An 18255-nucleotide genomic window follows, 5' to 3' on the forward strand; every position below is an offset into this window, starting at 1 on the left:
GGAAGGACTTGACTTGTGTGTGGACGAAATTCTAGTCAAGGATCTACGATTTGACATTGATCAATAAGAATATTCAATAATAGAAACTTACCAAAGGGTTTTCCTCTCAAGAGAAGAGAGGTTTTGGCCCTGGTAGAGAGCCAACATCTTGTGTTCTTGTTCTCATGTTTTTGGTAGCATTTTGATGAAGAACACACACATGCATGACTAATAAGAAGAAGAAGATTAAGCTAACAAGAAAAAGTATAAAGACTTCACAAACTGTAATAAAGTCAAGAAGAATCACACTACACCTAAATTTCCCTTGATTCTTTAACACAGAGGCACTCCCATAGGTGAGGAGAAAATGTCCCTATACACCTCCATGACCTTGTTTATCTACTCCTATTGTGTGAAGGAGCCCTGTCTCAAAATTCCGACCATAATATTCTTATTTCCCTGAGGGTAGATCATAAGGAAAAAAAAATCTTGGTCTTTGAATTGATCTCACTGCATTTCTTTGCAGTGATCAAAGAGATGGTGGTAGGCAGGGATACCTCCGGTATCTTGTACAACTTATTACCTAGAGTAATAATCATAGAGCGAGGTCTAGACTCATATAAAACATGTCTCTTCCACAAGTATGGTTGTCCTAATAATACATCACAAACTTCAATAGTGGAAACATCACACAGTACCTCATCCATGAAGGGCTTGATGTTGTAGGGAAAGCGGCATTGCTCACTGACGCAGAGATCTTGTTCTTGGTGAAGTCACTCGATGGTGTACATCTGCGAATGTGCAGTAGTGAGTAGGCCTAGATGTGAAGCACTGAAGAAGGTATGTTTTTATTGTTTATTCTGTCATCTTTTCTTTAAAACTCATAACCTCTTTGCATCATGAACTAGGTAGATAATAAGAAATTATGACAAAATCTATGGGATTCATATGCAATTCAAAACAAATAATAATTGCCATTTTCTTATGCATAAAAAGGAGAAAACGAAAGATTGTCGTCCCAAAGGAAAAGACAGGACAAAGTTAACTGTTGTCCCTTTGGCAGGAAACCGCATGCAAACAAGACGATCCAAATTGGAGCATATCAGCCCAGAAAGGGAAAAGGAGATATCAAATCGGCAGAGAACAAATGGATAACTGGGAATTAACAGTCTGGCGAATCCCTCAGGATCCTTTGATCCTAAGGGATCGCTATCCTAACTATTTTTGCATCATTGATATCTCCGCTTGAATATTATAAGAAGGGGTAGCACTGCTAGCCCGGGGGACAACTTGTTGTTATTTTTTATGTAATTCTCCTTTGTATTTGAAACTTTGATCATTGACTCTTGTTGAGAAGTGATCCACTATAACTCTGCTTTGATGTTTTAATATAAATCTAGTTGTCGTTCCATCCTTGATTCTGGAGTAATCTTAGCGGTGTGTCCTTGGAGGCCAAGGGCCCGGCCCTGGTGGAACACTTGCTCCTGTACCATTATTTCTAATTCATGTGTGATTTTCATTATTAGCTTTGTTCGATAATCCAATGTGTTTTGCTATTTTACATCACGGTTATATTATATTTTTTTTATGCTCAACCGAGTAATGTTGTTCTCTGTGACAGGAATGTTGTGTTGTTCATTCTGACTTGTAATGCATTGTTGTTCCTTTAACCATTTATATAACATTGTTGTTTCTTACAGAATTCTATTGCTGTTCAATTACAGAGTAACCGTGTTGTAACATTCATAAGTTGGTATCACTGTATTCATCTATGGTTTACACTTAAGTGCAATTGTTGTTCAACTGAAGTTGTTGTTCCATTACGAATTACAATCATTTCTCTTTATAACTGAGATTGATACCTGTTGTATCAAAGTCAGATTACTGTTTCTCTTAATATTAAGTGTGCCACGTGTGTTATTTATCTTGGTTCATTGTACATTGATATTTGACTCTAGTTTCTATTCTATACTTCATGTCTGATTAGTTGTCGTTCTATTTCCGTTTGTTGTCCAATTTATCTTTAGAGTGAAGATTGTTATCTGATTCCTATAGGATACAATTGCTGCATTTATTTCCGTAGACTAAGGTTTTGTTGTTCAATCTTGTTTAGAAGACTAGTTGCTGTTCCATTTCCTGTTATTTGTATTATCATTGCTTTCATGTGCAAAACGATCTGAGACTGTAGTGAGTATTGACATCTGTTGTCTAGCTCCCAGATTGATGATCTTTTCCTTGGTTATCTTTAATTACATCAGTTTACAGAGGGATGAGTTACTGTTACTATACCCTTGACTGATAAATTGCTATAGTTTTCTGAATGCATGATTTGAGTCTTAAGGAGCTTTTCTGTAAGTAGATCTTGTTTTACGCATCCGTTTACTCTTGTATTTAGAGCACTATACTACTAGCATTACTCTGACAAATGACCACCTCAAACTGAGTACACTCTTTGAGATAACAAATCGTTCCTGGATTGATAAGTTAATGTAGGGTAAATAGAGGTGAAAAAGACCCTTTTTACTGCTCGACATTTTGGCGCCATTTTCGAGGAAGAGTGTAGCCATTTGTTTCTTTTCTAAAGTAGTGTAAGAACCTGCTAGGAGAGAATTTGGTTTTAAAAATGGAAGGTAAGAACCTCCGTAGAGAGCATGTAATAGCCCTGCTCCCTGCCCGCTTTCCTGCATATTTGTTTTTTTTTCTTTGGGTAGAAATTAGCAGTTGATTTGTGTGCATGACTAAGTAGAAAAAGCCTGAAAAGAATCCTAAACCTCTACCCAAGCCTGACAAAGCTAAGGGGCTAGTGACCCTTGGCCAATCGACCTTTATAGACGAAATCCTTAAGAAAGTAGAATCTCAGCCTTCAGTAAGACCTAGAAAACTTACTTCTAAATAGCCTACTAGTTCCCTTCAGGCCACAGGATCACCATCTGTAGTCTTTGATGAGGTGCATAGTCAAGCTGAAGAGCAAGATTTTCAAGAAATTGAAGATTCTAGCCCAAAATCATTGCAAGAAAGGAACCTTAAAAACCTCTATGAAGGAAGAGGAGAAACTGGGGAAACTGAAGAACCAAGATCTCCTCTTAGGATAATTTAGCCATTAAGTAGCCCAGATAAGGGAAGCACTGCAAAAATCATTTATAACGAAGTTGAAGAAACTCAAGAACCAGAATCCCCCGAGACATTTAGCACTCTCATCATCCCAGATAAAGGAATTGTTGTTAAGGCGATTCCTGTTAGAGCCATTCCCCCTCGACAACCTAGGAATACCCTCCTAGATATCCCAGAAGGCTATTGGCATATATTTGACCAAATGGCCCAGAACTAGCCAAACACCCAAACCTCTACGCTGCAATACCCCATTGTGGATACTGCAGCTAATGCACCTATGAAAGCAATTCCTCTCCAGCATATCCCTACATTCCATGGCCTTACATCAGAAGATCCAGATGTGTTCTTATTTGAATTTGATGTGCTGTGTAGAGGATATGACTATACCACCAATCCCCAAAAACTGAAATTATTCCCCTCTACATTAAAAGGGGCTGCTTTAATATGGTTTATGGGGCTGGGTGGTGGTGTTATAAATAACTAGGATCAAATGAAAGAGTCTTTTCTAAAAAAATATCATGATTATTATAGGTCTAGAGAGTTAAAAGATGAAATATTTCAGATGGTAGCTAGACCAAATGAAACATTAGAAGAATATGTTGAGCGTTTTCAGTATAATCTTCAAAGATCTCCTTATGCATCATTACCCTTACCTGATAATGTATTAAAAACAACATTAATTAGGGGAATGAAGGAACAATGGATTGAAACACTAAATATTATGGGAAAAGGAGATATTTATCAGGAAAATTTTGCTGACATTATTAATTTATGTATCAGGAGCTCAAGAGGCAACACAAGACTAAAACCAGTAGAACATGACAGGTTTATAAGGGACAACAAGATCTCTACAGAGGGAGTAACTCACGCAGAAATTGGAAATTTATTAGAAAATTTTAAAACTGACATATTGGGGACACTGACAACACAACTTGATATTATGCAAGCTAAACAAAAGCAAGCAGAGGCAGAACATAATTTGGCAATCTTCTATCTGAGATGCAGAAAGAAACATAGTCACAAGGAGTGTCCATTATATGTAGTTCAAGTTTGCGCCATTTGTACAAAAGACCACTCTATAGAGAGCTATCCCTCACTTCCTGGATTGAAAGCAGTATACAAGGAAGCAGAAGAAGAGCCAGAACCAGTGTACCTACTCAATCAGCACCGTCAATGGTAGCCGCGACAATCAGGTATGTTCCCAGATCCAGCTTCTTCTTTTCAGCCTCCACAATATCATGCTCAACAATATAATACAATGTGGCAAAATCAACCTCCCTTCTCGAATTGGTCACAACAACCATTTCCTTCATCATCACCATGGCCAAACCAAACAAGTCAACCCAGTTGGCCAAATTTTCCCTATACTCCACCATATTGGCAAAATAATGTATATCTAGCACAATGGTCCCCTCCTACTTCATAGAGTCAAGCCTGGCAGAAAAACTGGCAAAGATCGATGAATCAACCAGAAGGAACCATTCTGCTCCCTCAACCTACACTGCCAGCATTACAACAAAAACCCCAGTCTAACTTAAGATCACAACTCCTAGCCCAGCCCAACCCTAATCCGAACAACAGACCGGTCCAATCTATTCAAATAATTGAAACACCAGAGATAGGAACTGATCTAAGGGAGTGTAATGACCTTCAATTAAGATCGGGGTGCATCATTGAAATAGAGGGAGATAAAACTGCTCAAGTTGAAAATCAGTTACCTATAGAACAACCGCCACAAGAAGAGGATGTGACCAGACAACAAATTCATGATCAAGCAACCACATCTTCTCCCCCATTCCCAGAACGATTAATTATGCCTCGACCTATGCAACATCTTGATTTTGACATTCTGGGAGAACTAAAAAATTTGTATATAAAAATCCCACTCCTCCAAGCCATTCAAGACATCCCAATATATGCAAAGACCATCAAAGAGCTATGTATAAAAAATCCAAGGAGGAAAATAACAAATAACCCAAAAGTCCAAGTAGTTGGTACCTTATCCAACCTATTATCAGGAAGAGAAACACCTGTTAAATATGAAGACCCAGGAAATCCAATAGTAACCGTACAAATCAATGGACAAACCTTCTCAAATTCCTTAGTTGATATAGGATCTACAATTAATATCTTAACAACCACCACTTGTCAAAAACTGGGCATTACATTAGTAGAACTGACCTCCACTTTATTGGAACTAGCTGACCGATCCGTGGCTAAGCCAGAGGGCACACTGCATGATGTCATGATATCCATTGATTCGTGGGATTATCCTACTGATTTTCTAATGATAAACCCCAAAAAATGACTTGATGGACATCCATTGATTTTAGGCAGACCTTGGCTTGCAACTGCTAATGCTTATATTGGCTGCCAACAAGGCAGTATGACCATAATTAGGGGAGCTAATATCAAGAATCTAGCTTTATATCCTCCAACCTAGCCAAGTGTCACAATAATAAAAACTAACAAACACCCTGTTTCATACCTTACCGAAAATATTAGATCTCCATTAACCATATAAGAGGCCCTCAATTTCAAAGACCAAACAAAAGATGATGCCATTAACCATTTTATTAGCCAAGCTGAATCCATATCCCACATACAATGTCACATGATAGAAGCAGCATTTGATAATGAATTAGAAGAAGATCCTCTTAAAGATACTCACGATCAAACAATACCTACTACCTTTGTCTCAAATTGCAAAATTGTAGAAATTGAGCCAGGAAATATTTTAAACATTAATGCCAACCTGACTTCTGAACAAGAAGAGAAGCTCATCCAACTACTAAGGAAATACAAAGAAGCATTTGCATGGGACTATCCTGACATGAAAGGAATTGATCCCCAGTTATGTACACACCACATTTACATAGAGAAAGATGCGAGACCTATTCGCCAACCACAAAGGAGACTTAACCCTCATCTAAAAGACATTGTAAAAGCTGAACTTCAAAAACTTTTAGATGTGAACTTCATCTATCCTATCTTCAATAGTAAATGGGTCTCTCCACTTGTTGTGGTGCCAAAGAAGAATGGAAAGTGGAGGATTTGTGTAGATTATAGAGAGCTAAATAAAGCAACACAAAAAGACCACTTTCCCCTTCCATTCATTGACCAAGTATTAGACACTTTGGCAGGAAAGAAATTCTTTTCTTTCTTAGATGGCTTCAGTGGATACAATCAGATTCAGATTGCCCCTGAAGACCAAGACAAAACTACTTTTACTTGTCCTTGGGGAACATTTTCCTACAAAGTTTTACCTTTTGGCCTATGCAATGCCATTGCCACATTTCAAAGGGATATTCTCAGCATCTTTTCCAACTTAATAAATGAAGGGCTCAAAGTATACATGGATGATTTTACACCATACGGAGATGATTTTGACCTAGCATTGGACACACTGGAAAAAGTGCTCCAGCGCTGCATTGCCACCAGGCTCTGTTTGAGCCATGAAAAATGTTATATGATGATGATGGAAGGACTTATTTTAGGACATTATATCTCAGTAGCTGGCATACAAGTAGACCTAGCCAAAATTCAAATAATTTTGCTAATTCCCACTCCTACCACTCAGATAGAGGTACGCAGTTTTCTTGGATTTTCTGGTTATTATAGAAGATTTATAGAACATTTTTCTCATATTGCTGCACCTCTATATGCACTGACAGGCAATGTTGACTTTCTTTGGACAGAAAAATGCAACCGTGCTTTCCAGGATCTGAAAAAGCTTGTGTCAACAGCCCCAATCCTTAGAGGTCCAAATTGGGACCTGCCATTTCAAATTTCATCAGATGCTTCAAATACAGCTATTGGAGCAGTCCTTGGGAAGGAAGAAGATAAAAATCCATATGCAATTTATTATATTAGCAAGAATTTATCTCCTGCTGAATTGAATTATACCATTACTGAAAAGGAATTTTTAGCTGTAATACATGCTGTCAATAAATTCAGGCATTATATTACTGGATATCCTGTTATCTTGTATACAGATCACTCTGCCATAAAATACTTAGCGAATAAACCCATCACAAATGGTAGAATAACCAGATGGTTGATTTTATTGCAGGAATTCGATATCACAATCAAGGATCGACCTGGAAAAGAAAATCCCGTAGCTGACTTTCTCTCGCAAATGTCAAAACCAATGGATGCAACAACAGTTGAAGATCAATTTCCATATGAGCATTTGTTTGCTGTCTCTGTTAAAACGCCCTGGTATGCTGATGTTGCAAATAATTTAGCAGTAGGCAAATTACCGAAACATCTAACCCCCAATGAATGAAAACAGATTATCCAGCGAAGTACTCGATTTTCTTGGATTGGGGGCTACCTATTTCATACAGGGGCAGATATGCACATCAGGAGATGTGTTCGCGAAGATGAAATTTTTGACATTTTGAAAGCTTGTCACGATGGACCATGTGGCGGACATTTCACCGATCAAAGAACTGGTCATAAGGTGCTGCAAACAGGGTATTATTGGCCCATGATCTTCAAAGATGCAAAGAAGTTCGTTCAAGCTTGTGACAGCTACCAAAAGCAGGATGCCCTGGGCAGTCCGACGAAATGGCCCTGAATCCATAGCTAGTTATTGAACCATTCGAGTGATGGGCCCTCGATTTTGTTGGTCCAATTAACCCATCCTCGAACTAGAAAACATATATTTTTGTAGCAACAGAATATGTCACCAAATGGGTTGAAGCAGAGGCATTGCCGAGAGCTACAAAGGATTCTGTCATACAGTTCCTGTTCCATATATTTGTACGATATGGGATTCCAAGAGATATAATTACAGATGGTGGACCACAGTTTGTTGGTAACAAGATTGCTGCAACACTAAAAAACTATCATATCCAACATAAAATTACTACTCCATACCACCCACAGGGAAATTGTCAAGTAGAAAGCAGCAATAAAATAATAGAAGCAATCTTAACAAAAACCATTGCATCACATAGATGCGATTGGGCTGCAAGATTACCAAAAGCCTTGTGGGCTTACAGAACAACATGGAGAAGCACTACTGACCATTCACCATACCAACTGGTATTTGGAAAGGAACCCATCTTCCCGATAGAATTCGAGATACAAACACTGCGAACAGCACAAGAAGTCAGTCTAGATCTAAACAAAGCACAGATTAACAGATTACAACAAATCAATGAGCTAGATGAAATCAAATTCTCTGCCCTTCAACACACTGCATTGATCCAACAACAACGAGCTAAATGACATGACGATCTCATTAAAAAGAAATTCTTTCGCGAAGGAGATTGGGTGCTCCTATACGATTCTAGGTTTCAGGATTTTCCCGGGAAGCTTCAGACTCATTGGCTGGGGCCATACGAAATCTAGAAGGTACATGATAATGGCACCCTTACTCTAATCTCCATTGATGGATTTGGACATACCTTCAAGGCAAACGGCCACCGAGTTCGAGTATATCGCAAACCACTTACTCGGGAATCCTTCTACCAGCAACTCCGTAAAGACCCCGACATGCAAATTTTGGAGGAGGAAGAGAAATCTTCCTCACCTCTAGTTCATTAAGTGATTCAACTGTTCTTACATTCTGTACATAATTCCTTTGTTTTTTTAGCATAAATTATTCTCTGTAGATATTTGTTTTTTCATTTGTGCTTTGCTATTCCTTATAGGAAGAAATAGCATTCTCATCGCCTCAGTGTTCCTTTTTCAAGGAACATCACCTCTGCATTTTGTTGTTCCTTTTTGTAGGCTCAGCAGTTCCATCATTTTTGTTGTTCCTTTTCCCAAAGGAACAACACTTGCATTTTTCTGCTGTTCCTTTTTTCGAAGGAACATCACTGTCATTTTTGTTGTTCCTTTTCTGAAGGAACAACACTTGTGTGCACTCTTGTTTTTCTGTTGTTCCTTTTCTGAAGGAACAACACTTTCATTTTGTTGTTCCTTTTCCGAAGGAAGAACACTTTTTATTTTCTGTTGTTCCTTTTCTAAAGGAACAACACTTTCGTTTTGCTGTTCCTTTTCTGAAGGAACAACACTTTTGTTTTTTGCTGTTCCTTTTCTGAAGGAACAACACTTTCATTTTGTTGTTCCTTTTCCAAAGGAACAACACTTTCATTTTTTTGTTCCTTTTCCAAAAGAACAACACTTTTATTTTTTGTTGTTCATTTTCTGAAGGAACAACACTTTTGTTTTGTTGTTCCTTTTCTGAAGGAACAACACTTTTGTTTTTCTGTTGTTCCTTTTTCCAAAGGAACAACACTTTTGTTTTGGCTGTTCCTTTTCCACTTTCGTTTTGTTGTTCCTTTTCCAAAGGAACAACACTTTTGTTTTTTGTTGTTCCTTTTTCCGAAGGAACAACACTCTCACTTTTTGTTGTTCCTTTTCCAAAGGAACAACACTTTTGGTTTCTGCTGTTCCTTTTTTCCGAAGGAACAGCACTTGTATTTTCTGTTGTTCCTTTTCCAAAGGAACAACACTTGCGTTTTTCTACTGTTCCTTTTTTTTCCCAAAGAAACAACACTTGTACTGTCTGACTGTTCATTTTCTAAAGGAACAACACTTGTTTTTTGTTGTTCCTCTTTGAAACGACAACATTTTCATATTCCTTTTACTTATGCTTGTTCTCCTTGCTATTCCAATCAAAAGACAGCTGCTATTCCTCTCAATATACAATAGTTTCAAGTTTTTTCTTGTGATTTGGAGCACAGCTATACACTTATGCAATGGATACAAAACTAGAGCACACTGAAATCAGTAAATTACATAAAATCGCTATTTTTACAGGAAATTGCTTTGCATTGATAGGAGGAAAGAGGAAAGGACACAATTATTCATCGCTTTGTTGTTATTATTCTACTAATACTGGTATGATTGGTTATCTTTATCATGGTGGTTCTTTTTAAATTCCCATAATCTTCTTTGATCATTATTTTTTTTTTTAGACAAAGTTCGGGTGCTATATATTAATCTGAAAAAAGAGAGAAGGCAGTTTGCCATACATATAGTGCTTCCTGAGCATGCTGGATCCAAGGAATTACAAAAAGTTTCTCTTCCTTGATCCTTTTCCTAGTATTCCTGCCTCTGGGGCTTCTTAAACTACTGTAAATCCGGACAAACTGCAGACACCAAAATTTACAACTACATAACATAATTAATCTATCTCTATATGACTGATCTTCCTAGCAGTGGACGCTTCTGGATTTGGATCAGGCTCATTCTGTTTAGCGCTCGAAGAGGAAGGAACATCTTTGAACTTCTTGTCCATCATGGACTTAAGGAACATAATTGATTCTTCGGCATGGCTACATCGATTGGCCAGGCTGTTAAACTGTTCATATAAGGAGCTGGCTCTGTGAAGGAAGAGATTTATCTCAGCCCTATATTTCTCATTAAGAATTCGGTATTGGTCTTCCAGTCTTGTCTCCAGACTGCGCACTTGATCCTCCAGAGCCCTCTGTTGAGCTCGCAGTTCTTCAAATTCAGCCTGTAGATCTCTACAGTGAAAACATTCTTCTGGACGCTCCATTGACGCCGAATGGGTCTTGCCTTTTCTGTTCACTGCTTTACCACAGAAGCTCAAGTCTCTTTGCTTGCTGTAAGCAACTTCCCCAGCCCGCACAGGGCTGCTGTGCGCTTGTTGGTTCCCACGGACTGCCTGAAGAGAGGCGGAAGCAGTTTTGCTCTTCTGCTTGCGGGCACAGGTTTTCTCAGTGTGATGGAGAGGCATGTAGCCCGATCTATAAATAGAAGCTAACCACAAGTTAGAGGAGCGGGAAGGAGCCCTGCATTTCCCGATGCTCCAGCTCATGGTCAAAAACTTATCATGAATTACACAAGTGGTCTGTCGCCAAGGACGTCTTTCACCTGCGATTCGCTTGATTCCCCTACTCTGAGTAGATCTCCCAATCTTGTTTCTGATCAAAATCTTTCCTACCATACCTGTTCTGCCAACTGAATTGATTGTTTGCCTGCTGTCATAGATTCTGCTATCCACGGTACACTTGCTGTTGACTGGATGAGGAATATTCATGGTAACGATTGTAAGGAGGAATTATCGTTACAGCACAAGATACCTTTGGGGCGCTCGCAAGCTCTGTTGGCGCACTTGTCAGCCTCCTTATTCAGTCCACGGAGGATATGGTAATAGGTGACTTCTGCCAATGAGGCGCTGAGGATCTGGTTCCTATAATTTATCTGCTGAAGCAGAATGTTCGGTGAGCTCAGCCTCTGCGCCATGAGTCTAATAATAATTGCTGAGTCCCCAAGCACTATTACCTTATTTATCCCTAACTTGATCAGCTGAGAGAGGCCCTGGTACAAAGCCAACCCTTCTGCCCTGTTGTTGGACAACTCCCCCAATCCCCATTCGAACTGAAGAATTCTTTCTCCGTTAGCATTGCAGATTAGACCCCCTGCGCCGGCTTGGCCCGGGTTTGATTTTGAGGCGCCATCAAAAAATAAATAGAACTTATTACAGTTTCTCAGCCAGCTTGCAAATTCGGTTTCCTTTAGCCTCAGCTTCCAACCCCTGTTTGTTTCTTTCGTTTGAGTCTTTCCTTGATTTAAATCTTGTGCGCTAGTTATGTTCTCTTGGGCATAACTGACCAGGTTCCTCTCTTCCATGCTGTAGTTGTTCATCTCTATCCTACCTTTGATGTGGATTGTGACTGCCTCCAACGCTAAGTGTTTTGCCTTGTGACAGATTGCTCTGATGTTATAGCCTTTCTCCTGGAATACCCTTCTATTTCGTGCCAGCCAGATGCGCCATAGGAGGGTTAGAGGAATGGCATTCCATATCCTTTGCGTCAATTTGCTACTTTTCTCTTTCCATGGGCAATTCTTTCTCCATTTATGTATTGTATCTGCAATAGTTGCCTGAGGCTCCCATGGAGCATCCCCAATTGAAGCCATCTGTCTCCAACATTCATCAGCAACCGAGCAATCTATAAACAAGTGTTGTATTGTTTCCTCTGACCTGCAGCAATTCGGGCATCTTGATGGTCCCATTATGCCTCTTTTCTTTAAATTTTCTGCTGTTAGAATTTTTCCTTTCAGGAGCAGCCATATGAAAAATTTGACCTTGGGGGGTGCTTCTGCTCTCCAGACAATTTTCCATTGGTTCCATATATCCTGAGGGAAGGTGTTGTCACATAGATGCTGGTGCCCCGCTTTGGCCGTGTATTGTGTTCCAGTTGGGTCCCAACGGTAACCATCTTGCTTGCCTTTCTGAATCGGTGCTTTGCTGTGAAGGAGGTTCTTTAAGGCGGCAAGACTGGTTTCTAGCTCCCTAGGGAAAGCCGGGAACTTCCAACCTATCCAAGCTTGAGATTGGGTGTCCCATTGTGATATTTGATCTAGATACCATATTCCTTGTCCATTTAACCAGTTTATAGCAGGGATTGCCTCAACTTTTGATTCAATTGGATGCTGTCCTAGAATTCTGTCTGTGGAGAAATTGATGCTACTCCCCCCTCCTGGGACTTTTGAGATGTTTTGAGACATGAAGGGTATGGCTTTCTTGCATAGTTGCCAAATTTTTGAACTTTCTCTACTTGGAATATTGGTTTCCAGAAGTTGTTGCCTTGAACTGTTCAAGTATTTTGCCTCTAATACCTTCTTCCACCAAGCTATAGGCCCTGTGATCATTCTCCATATTATTTTAGCTCCAAGAGCCAAATTCAGCAATTTTGGGGATCTTATTCCTAATCCTCCCCTTTCCTGAGACTGGATGACATTCTTCCAGCTGACAAGGTTGAATTTTCTTTTTTCCGTTTTCCCTCCTTGCCAAAGGAAGTGTCTGAGAGCTCTTTCCATTTTAAGATGGAAAACAGCAGGGGCTTGGCATAAAGAAAAACGATAAATAGGGAGAGAGGCCAAACCTGATTTGAGAAGAACAAGCCGTCCTGCTGGGTTCAGCCACATGGTGCCCCATTGCTGGATTTTTCTCTTTATTTTATCAAGGATTTCATTCCATGTGCTAGCTTTCAGCGGTCCCATACTTACTGGCATCCCAAGATAGGTGAAGTGGCTCCAGACAAGCTTGTAAGAGACTCCTAATATACTTGCAATACTATGAATGGTGTGAGTTGAAGTGTTCCAACCATATATGCAACTTTTTTGCTGATTGATCTTTCCCCCTGAGTATTCCATGAATTGGTCTAAGATCTTTTTGAAGCGCCTTGCTATAGTGGTGGACGCTCCTCCAATTAGGAGGGTATCATCCGCAAATTGAGAGTGATTGATGTTCTTTGTTCCTTGCTCAAATTTGATACCCGTGATTAGACCTATTCTCCTATGGAAATCCAGGGTTTGGCTAAGGGACTCGGCCATAAGGATAAACAAGTAAGGAGACAAGGGACAGCCTTGCCTAAGGCCTCTAGAGGATTGAAAGGCAGCACACGGTCTCCCATTTATCAGAGGAGAGATCCAGGGTTCCGATATGCAGGCTTTGATCATTGTGATGAAGGAGGAGTCAAAACCCATTTTGTGAAGAACAGCAAAGAGGAAAGAATGCCTTACCCTGTCGAAGGCATTGGCAAGGTCCAGCTTTAGAACAAATCCTTTCTCCTTTCTGCTTATGCTTGAGTGGATAGCCTCTTGCACAAGAAGGATAGAGTCAGAGATGTGTCTATTGGGAAGGAAGCCTCCTTGGTTTTCTGAGATCAGGGATTGAAGATGGGGCTTGAGTCTAGTTGACAGGATTTTTGTGATTATTTTGTACGCAGAATTACATAGAGATATTGGCCGAAATCTTGAAAAGGTGGAGGGTCTATTTTCTTTGGGGATTAAGGCTAGATAGGTGGAGTTGGTAAATCCCCCCATTTTACCTTTCTTTAAAACCCAGCGTATCATCTTGACGAGATCTTTTTTGATCAGCTGCCAATACTCTCTGTAAAAGCTGATCGGAAATCCATCAGGCCCTGGAGCTTTATCTGGGTGAAGATTCCAGATCGCTTTTTGGATTTCTTCTTCATCAACTTCTTTCTTGAGTTTGCTGTTCATTTCTTGTGTGACTCCTTTGGATAGGTGCTGTAACAAACTTGAGTAGTCCTCCTCCCCTTTATCCTCAGTCAGGAGATTCTTGAAGTGATTGGTGGCTGCTTCCTTTATAGATTCCTGGGTATTGTAGCTGTACCCTTCACTATCTTTAATTGTGCTCACAGTGTTTCTAGCCTTTCGAACTATAGCCTGCTTATGAAAGTAAGAAGTATTTTTGTCTCCCTCCTGAAGCCAGAGCTGTCTTGACTTTAGCCTCCATTTTGTTTCTTCGTCCTTTATAGTTTGTCTCAGCTGAGAGTATAGTTTTTGTTCGTTCTCCTTGGCTTGCTGGGTCAGCCCAAAGGCTTCAATGTTTCGCTGCACTTCCTCCAGATCTTGCTTAATTTGTTTTTTGTTCAACTCAGGCTCTTGGTAATTATTCTTTGCCCAATTTTTTAAGGCCTGTCTTACTCTCTTTAGTTTTGTCTCCCAGATATAAGTTGGGGAGCCTTCCACATGTTGTATCCAAGTCTGCCACACCACGTCTTTTGCTGCAGGTGTACGGTTCCAAATGGAACAGTATTTAAATGGGAGAGGTCCAAGCTGACATTGACTATGCAAAGTGAGCGTTATTGGATAATGATCAGAGGCGGAGACGTTGAGGATATTTGACTGACCGGTAGTGAAAGTGGACAGGTAAGCTATGCTTATTAGGAACCTGTCGAGGCGCTCCATAATATTGCCAACTCCTATTCTTCTGTTGCTCCAGGTGTATCTTCGATTCTTAGGCCTGATATCTACGAGGTCTTGCTCCTGCATAATATTCTCAAGTCGATTTCTGAAAGGATCTGGGGTGAAGTGTCCCCCTCTTTTCTCGTTTGCATGCAATACCAAGTTTAGATCCCCTGCAATAATGAGATTGTTGTCTCGCTCTTCTTCTATACTGGCTTCCAGCGCGCTCCAGCATACATCTTTCTCCCTATACTGGTTCGGAGCGTAAATATTGTAGATAACCACCGCTGCTCCATCTGTCTTACTTTCTAAGTTAGCCCGGATCCAGTTCTGGTGTATTCTGGTGGAGATGCAATTCCATTTATTACTGTCCCACATTGTTAGAATGCCGCCTGAGGCTCCTCTTGCTTCACTTGCGCATCCACTGTAACGCTTTTGCTGGTTGATGACTTTATTCATTTCTGATTGATCTTGTTTTGTTTCTTGGATAAGAACGATTTCAGGATTTTCACTTTGGACTAAATCCTTGAGGGCTGCTATCTTGGAGGGGTGCCCTAATCCCCTGCTGTTCCAGGATAGCATTTTCATCATGATTTACTGTTTACATGGAGAGGTGCTCGCCTCTCTTTGCCCTTGTTGTTGTTTTCTTTATCCGAATGCCCAAGAATAAAGGATTCTATAGGAGTCTGAGAGCCCATTGCAATGTCTTTCTGGGCACTCTCTTCTCTCTGTTGTTTGGCCGATTTTCTGCCAGGCCCATGTTTCTTTGGAACATCACTGGGCGCCCCATGATCCTTTGAAGAACTTCTGGTAATCCTGGTGGAGGGGGAGTCAGGAGAGGGGTGGGAAATGAGGGGGGGAGAGGGGTGAAGAGGAGGGTCAGAGGGGGGGAAATCAGGCACTGATTCTTCCTCAGAGAGGGAAGCGAAGGGATTAGAGGATGGGGGAATGGGAGGATCGGGAATACGGGGGGGGAGGACGGACGATGTAAGGAGGGCTGCTGGGAGGAGGAGGAAGGATGCTGAAGGGAAGAGGATTGGAGGGGAGGATGCTGATGGGAAGGACCAGGGGCTTCAGAGTCCGAGATCTTGAGGGGAGGGGATGATTTCTTCCTTTTAACAGTTTCCCATTGCCCATCTTGCTCTTCTGGTTCAACATTAACAATTTTAGGACATCTATTTGCAAAGTGACCATATTCGTGGCATACCTTGCATTTGAAGGGTATTTGCTCGTAATCCAGCTGCTGAATATGGCACCAGTCATCTACTTTCAGTTTGATTGCTTCCGGCAGTCCTCGTCCCAGATCGACCTCAACACAGATCCGCGCACAAGCCTGCATGTTGTCTTTGGGTTCACTGCGGTCTATATATTTTCCAACCGCGTTCCCTATTGCTTTCACAGAGTCATCCCCCCAGCAGTGAAGCGGGAGATGAGGAAGTCTAACCCAGACTGGAACCGCACTTGGTATATCTAGTTCAGGGTCGAAATCCGGGGTCCATTTATTGAGATAGAGGCCCCTGGAATCCATAAAGTAAGGCCCGTTTCTGAATATGAGGTCTTTATCCTCCTTGGTTTCAAAATGAAAGGTAAAATATCCTCTACCACAGAATCGGATGGATATTTTGCCCTGGATCTTGTCCGACCAATTTCTTTCGACCCACTTTTGCACTGTCTTAGGTGAAGGCCATAATCCTGTAAATTGTCCGATTAACCCTTTCTCTGCTAAGGAAATGGCTGCCATGCGTGGAATGGTCGGAGGCAGAAGGACTTCCTGTAATACATCTAGCTTCTTCACAAACTTGGTTGCTGTTGGTCTAGGTCTTTGCGGAGGAAGAGACTTCACCAGGTTTGAGAAGGCTCGTTGCAACTCCGGATCCCCACTGGGCGGATCCGGAGGATCCATGGTTCAGCTCAGTCAGTCGGCTCCAGGCAGGCTCAGGCGCGGGCAGGCTCAGGCGCAGGCAGGCGCACGCGCAGCAGCAGCAGTTGGTTTTGGTTTATTTTTTTTATTATTATTCTTTGATCATTATTAAGGAATAAGAACAAAGGATATTTTTCTATTGAGATGTTAAGAATTCTTCCACCATTCCTACTCTTAAGGAGTGTTGAACCACCCTTTGTGTATAAATAGGAAAGTACTTTATAAAAGAGAAAAAAAGAGAAAATGTTTATATGATTTGTTAATATGGGTTGTCAAATGAAGGATAGGCGGTCTCATCAAGAGCCAGCCTACCATGATCATAAGGAAAAAAGTGAAGTGGCATTCCCACTATGGCCACCACACCAGGGATATGATCCAAGAGGAACATCAGAGAAAAGGTAAAGAGTCCTTGGAATAGGAGGTCTCATCACAAGCTGGCCTGCCCACCTTTCACTCCTTCCTGGTGAATGGAATTATGGTTTAACTGGTTACCAAGCCAGCATAATGGCCTCCATTTTGACATTACACAGCACTTCATGAGCATACACAAAGGATCATGATTCCATGGGTGAAACAAACAACTCTGTCAAGGTTATGGACACTTGTGGGAAACAGAGCTCTGTTAATGGTATTGAAGTCACATTCCTTATACACCAATAGCAATCATCAAGACCCTTCTTTGTCTTATACCTTTGTAATAGGTCAAATGAGATTATGTATATCACTTCCTTGAACCTTTCAACACATGAAAATATATTATAACCAATCATGACAGAAAAGTTGATAATGACCGCATCAGACTTTTTGTGCATGTTAGTTGTCCTATCCTCCCAGCCTCGCATCATATCATGGCATTCTCTTATTTATTAAGTGATCCTATTATACACCTTGATTTTGGCAACCTGCTCCTTTTGTAAACATGGCATTTCGGTATACGTTGTTCCTTTATGACTCTGTACCATGGAAGTTTGGCACGCCGCTTCCTCATTCGACAGCTGAGGATGGACTATCACATTGCAGGAGGGAAGCAGGTGACCTCGTAATTTTCTGGTATACGTGTCATACCATTATTCGAAGAATTTTCACTTGGGAATAGCAAGGCTTAATGGTATATTGTTTTTCAATTTGCATGGCTTGTTGTTCCTAGGCTATTTCTGTATTATCCTCTGCAGCAATTAGTAAGTGACTCAGGATTGAACGAGCCTTATTATTTTGTTATTTTCTCTGTATTTCCAACAGTTTGAAAAACCTGTTGTTCCATTTCCATCTCTGCATTTTTACAGTGTCCTAAAACATGGGAGGAAGATCAATTCGGAGAGAACCACAGGTATTGACAGTTTCTAATGCTGCACGGGAAATCCTGACAAGGGTAGGATGGCTAGTTTATCTCAATCATTTACAGGACTCCAACGAGACTGTAGCTATAGAATTCTTGTAGAACTTGCAAGAATATCACTCCACGGTGAGAGGGAGACACATAGTAGTCACCGATGACATAATTGCAGAGGTCTTGGGACTACCAGCCATTGGACCTGTGTGGA

General features: G+C 40.8%; 1 protein-coding gene across 1 annotated transcript; it reads right to left on the reverse strand.

Annotated features, from left to right (window-relative positions):
* Positions 1-11109: 11109 nt before the first annotated feature.
* On the reverse strand, positions 11110-15252 carry LOC149229377 (uncharacterized). The gene is made up of 2 exons (XM_089381020.1): positions 13911-15252; positions 11110-12920 (listed from the first exon to the last, which is right to left on the reverse strand). The coding sequence occupies exons 1-2, from the start codon at positions 15250-15252 to the stop codon at positions 11110-11112; spliced, it is 3153 nt and encodes a 1050-aa protein (XP_089237146.1).
* Between the last annotated feature and the right edge of the window lie 3003 nt (positions 15253-18255).

This window comes from Pinus tabuliformis, chromosome J (assembly GCF_031772625.1).
Source record: "Pinus tabuliformis cultivar Carrire ecotype Pingquan chromosome J, CPIR1, whole genome shotgun sequence".
Classification (NCBI taxonomy): Eukaryota; Viridiplantae; Streptophyta; class Pinopsida; order Pinales; family Pinaceae; genus Pinus; species Pinus tabuliformis.

What these genes read in the sequence shown, in the direction of transcription:
- LOC149229377 (XM_089381020.1), bottom strand. Translation starts at nt 15,252, where the DNA reads ATGAATAAAGTCATCAACCAGCAAAAGCGTTACAGTGGATGCGCAAGT. An exon ending in ACGCTGGGTTTTAAAGAAAG is followed by an intron (nt 12,921 to 13,910) that starts GTAAAATGGGGG and finishes CTTTATGCCAAG; the next exon opens with CCCCTGCTGTTTTCCATCTT.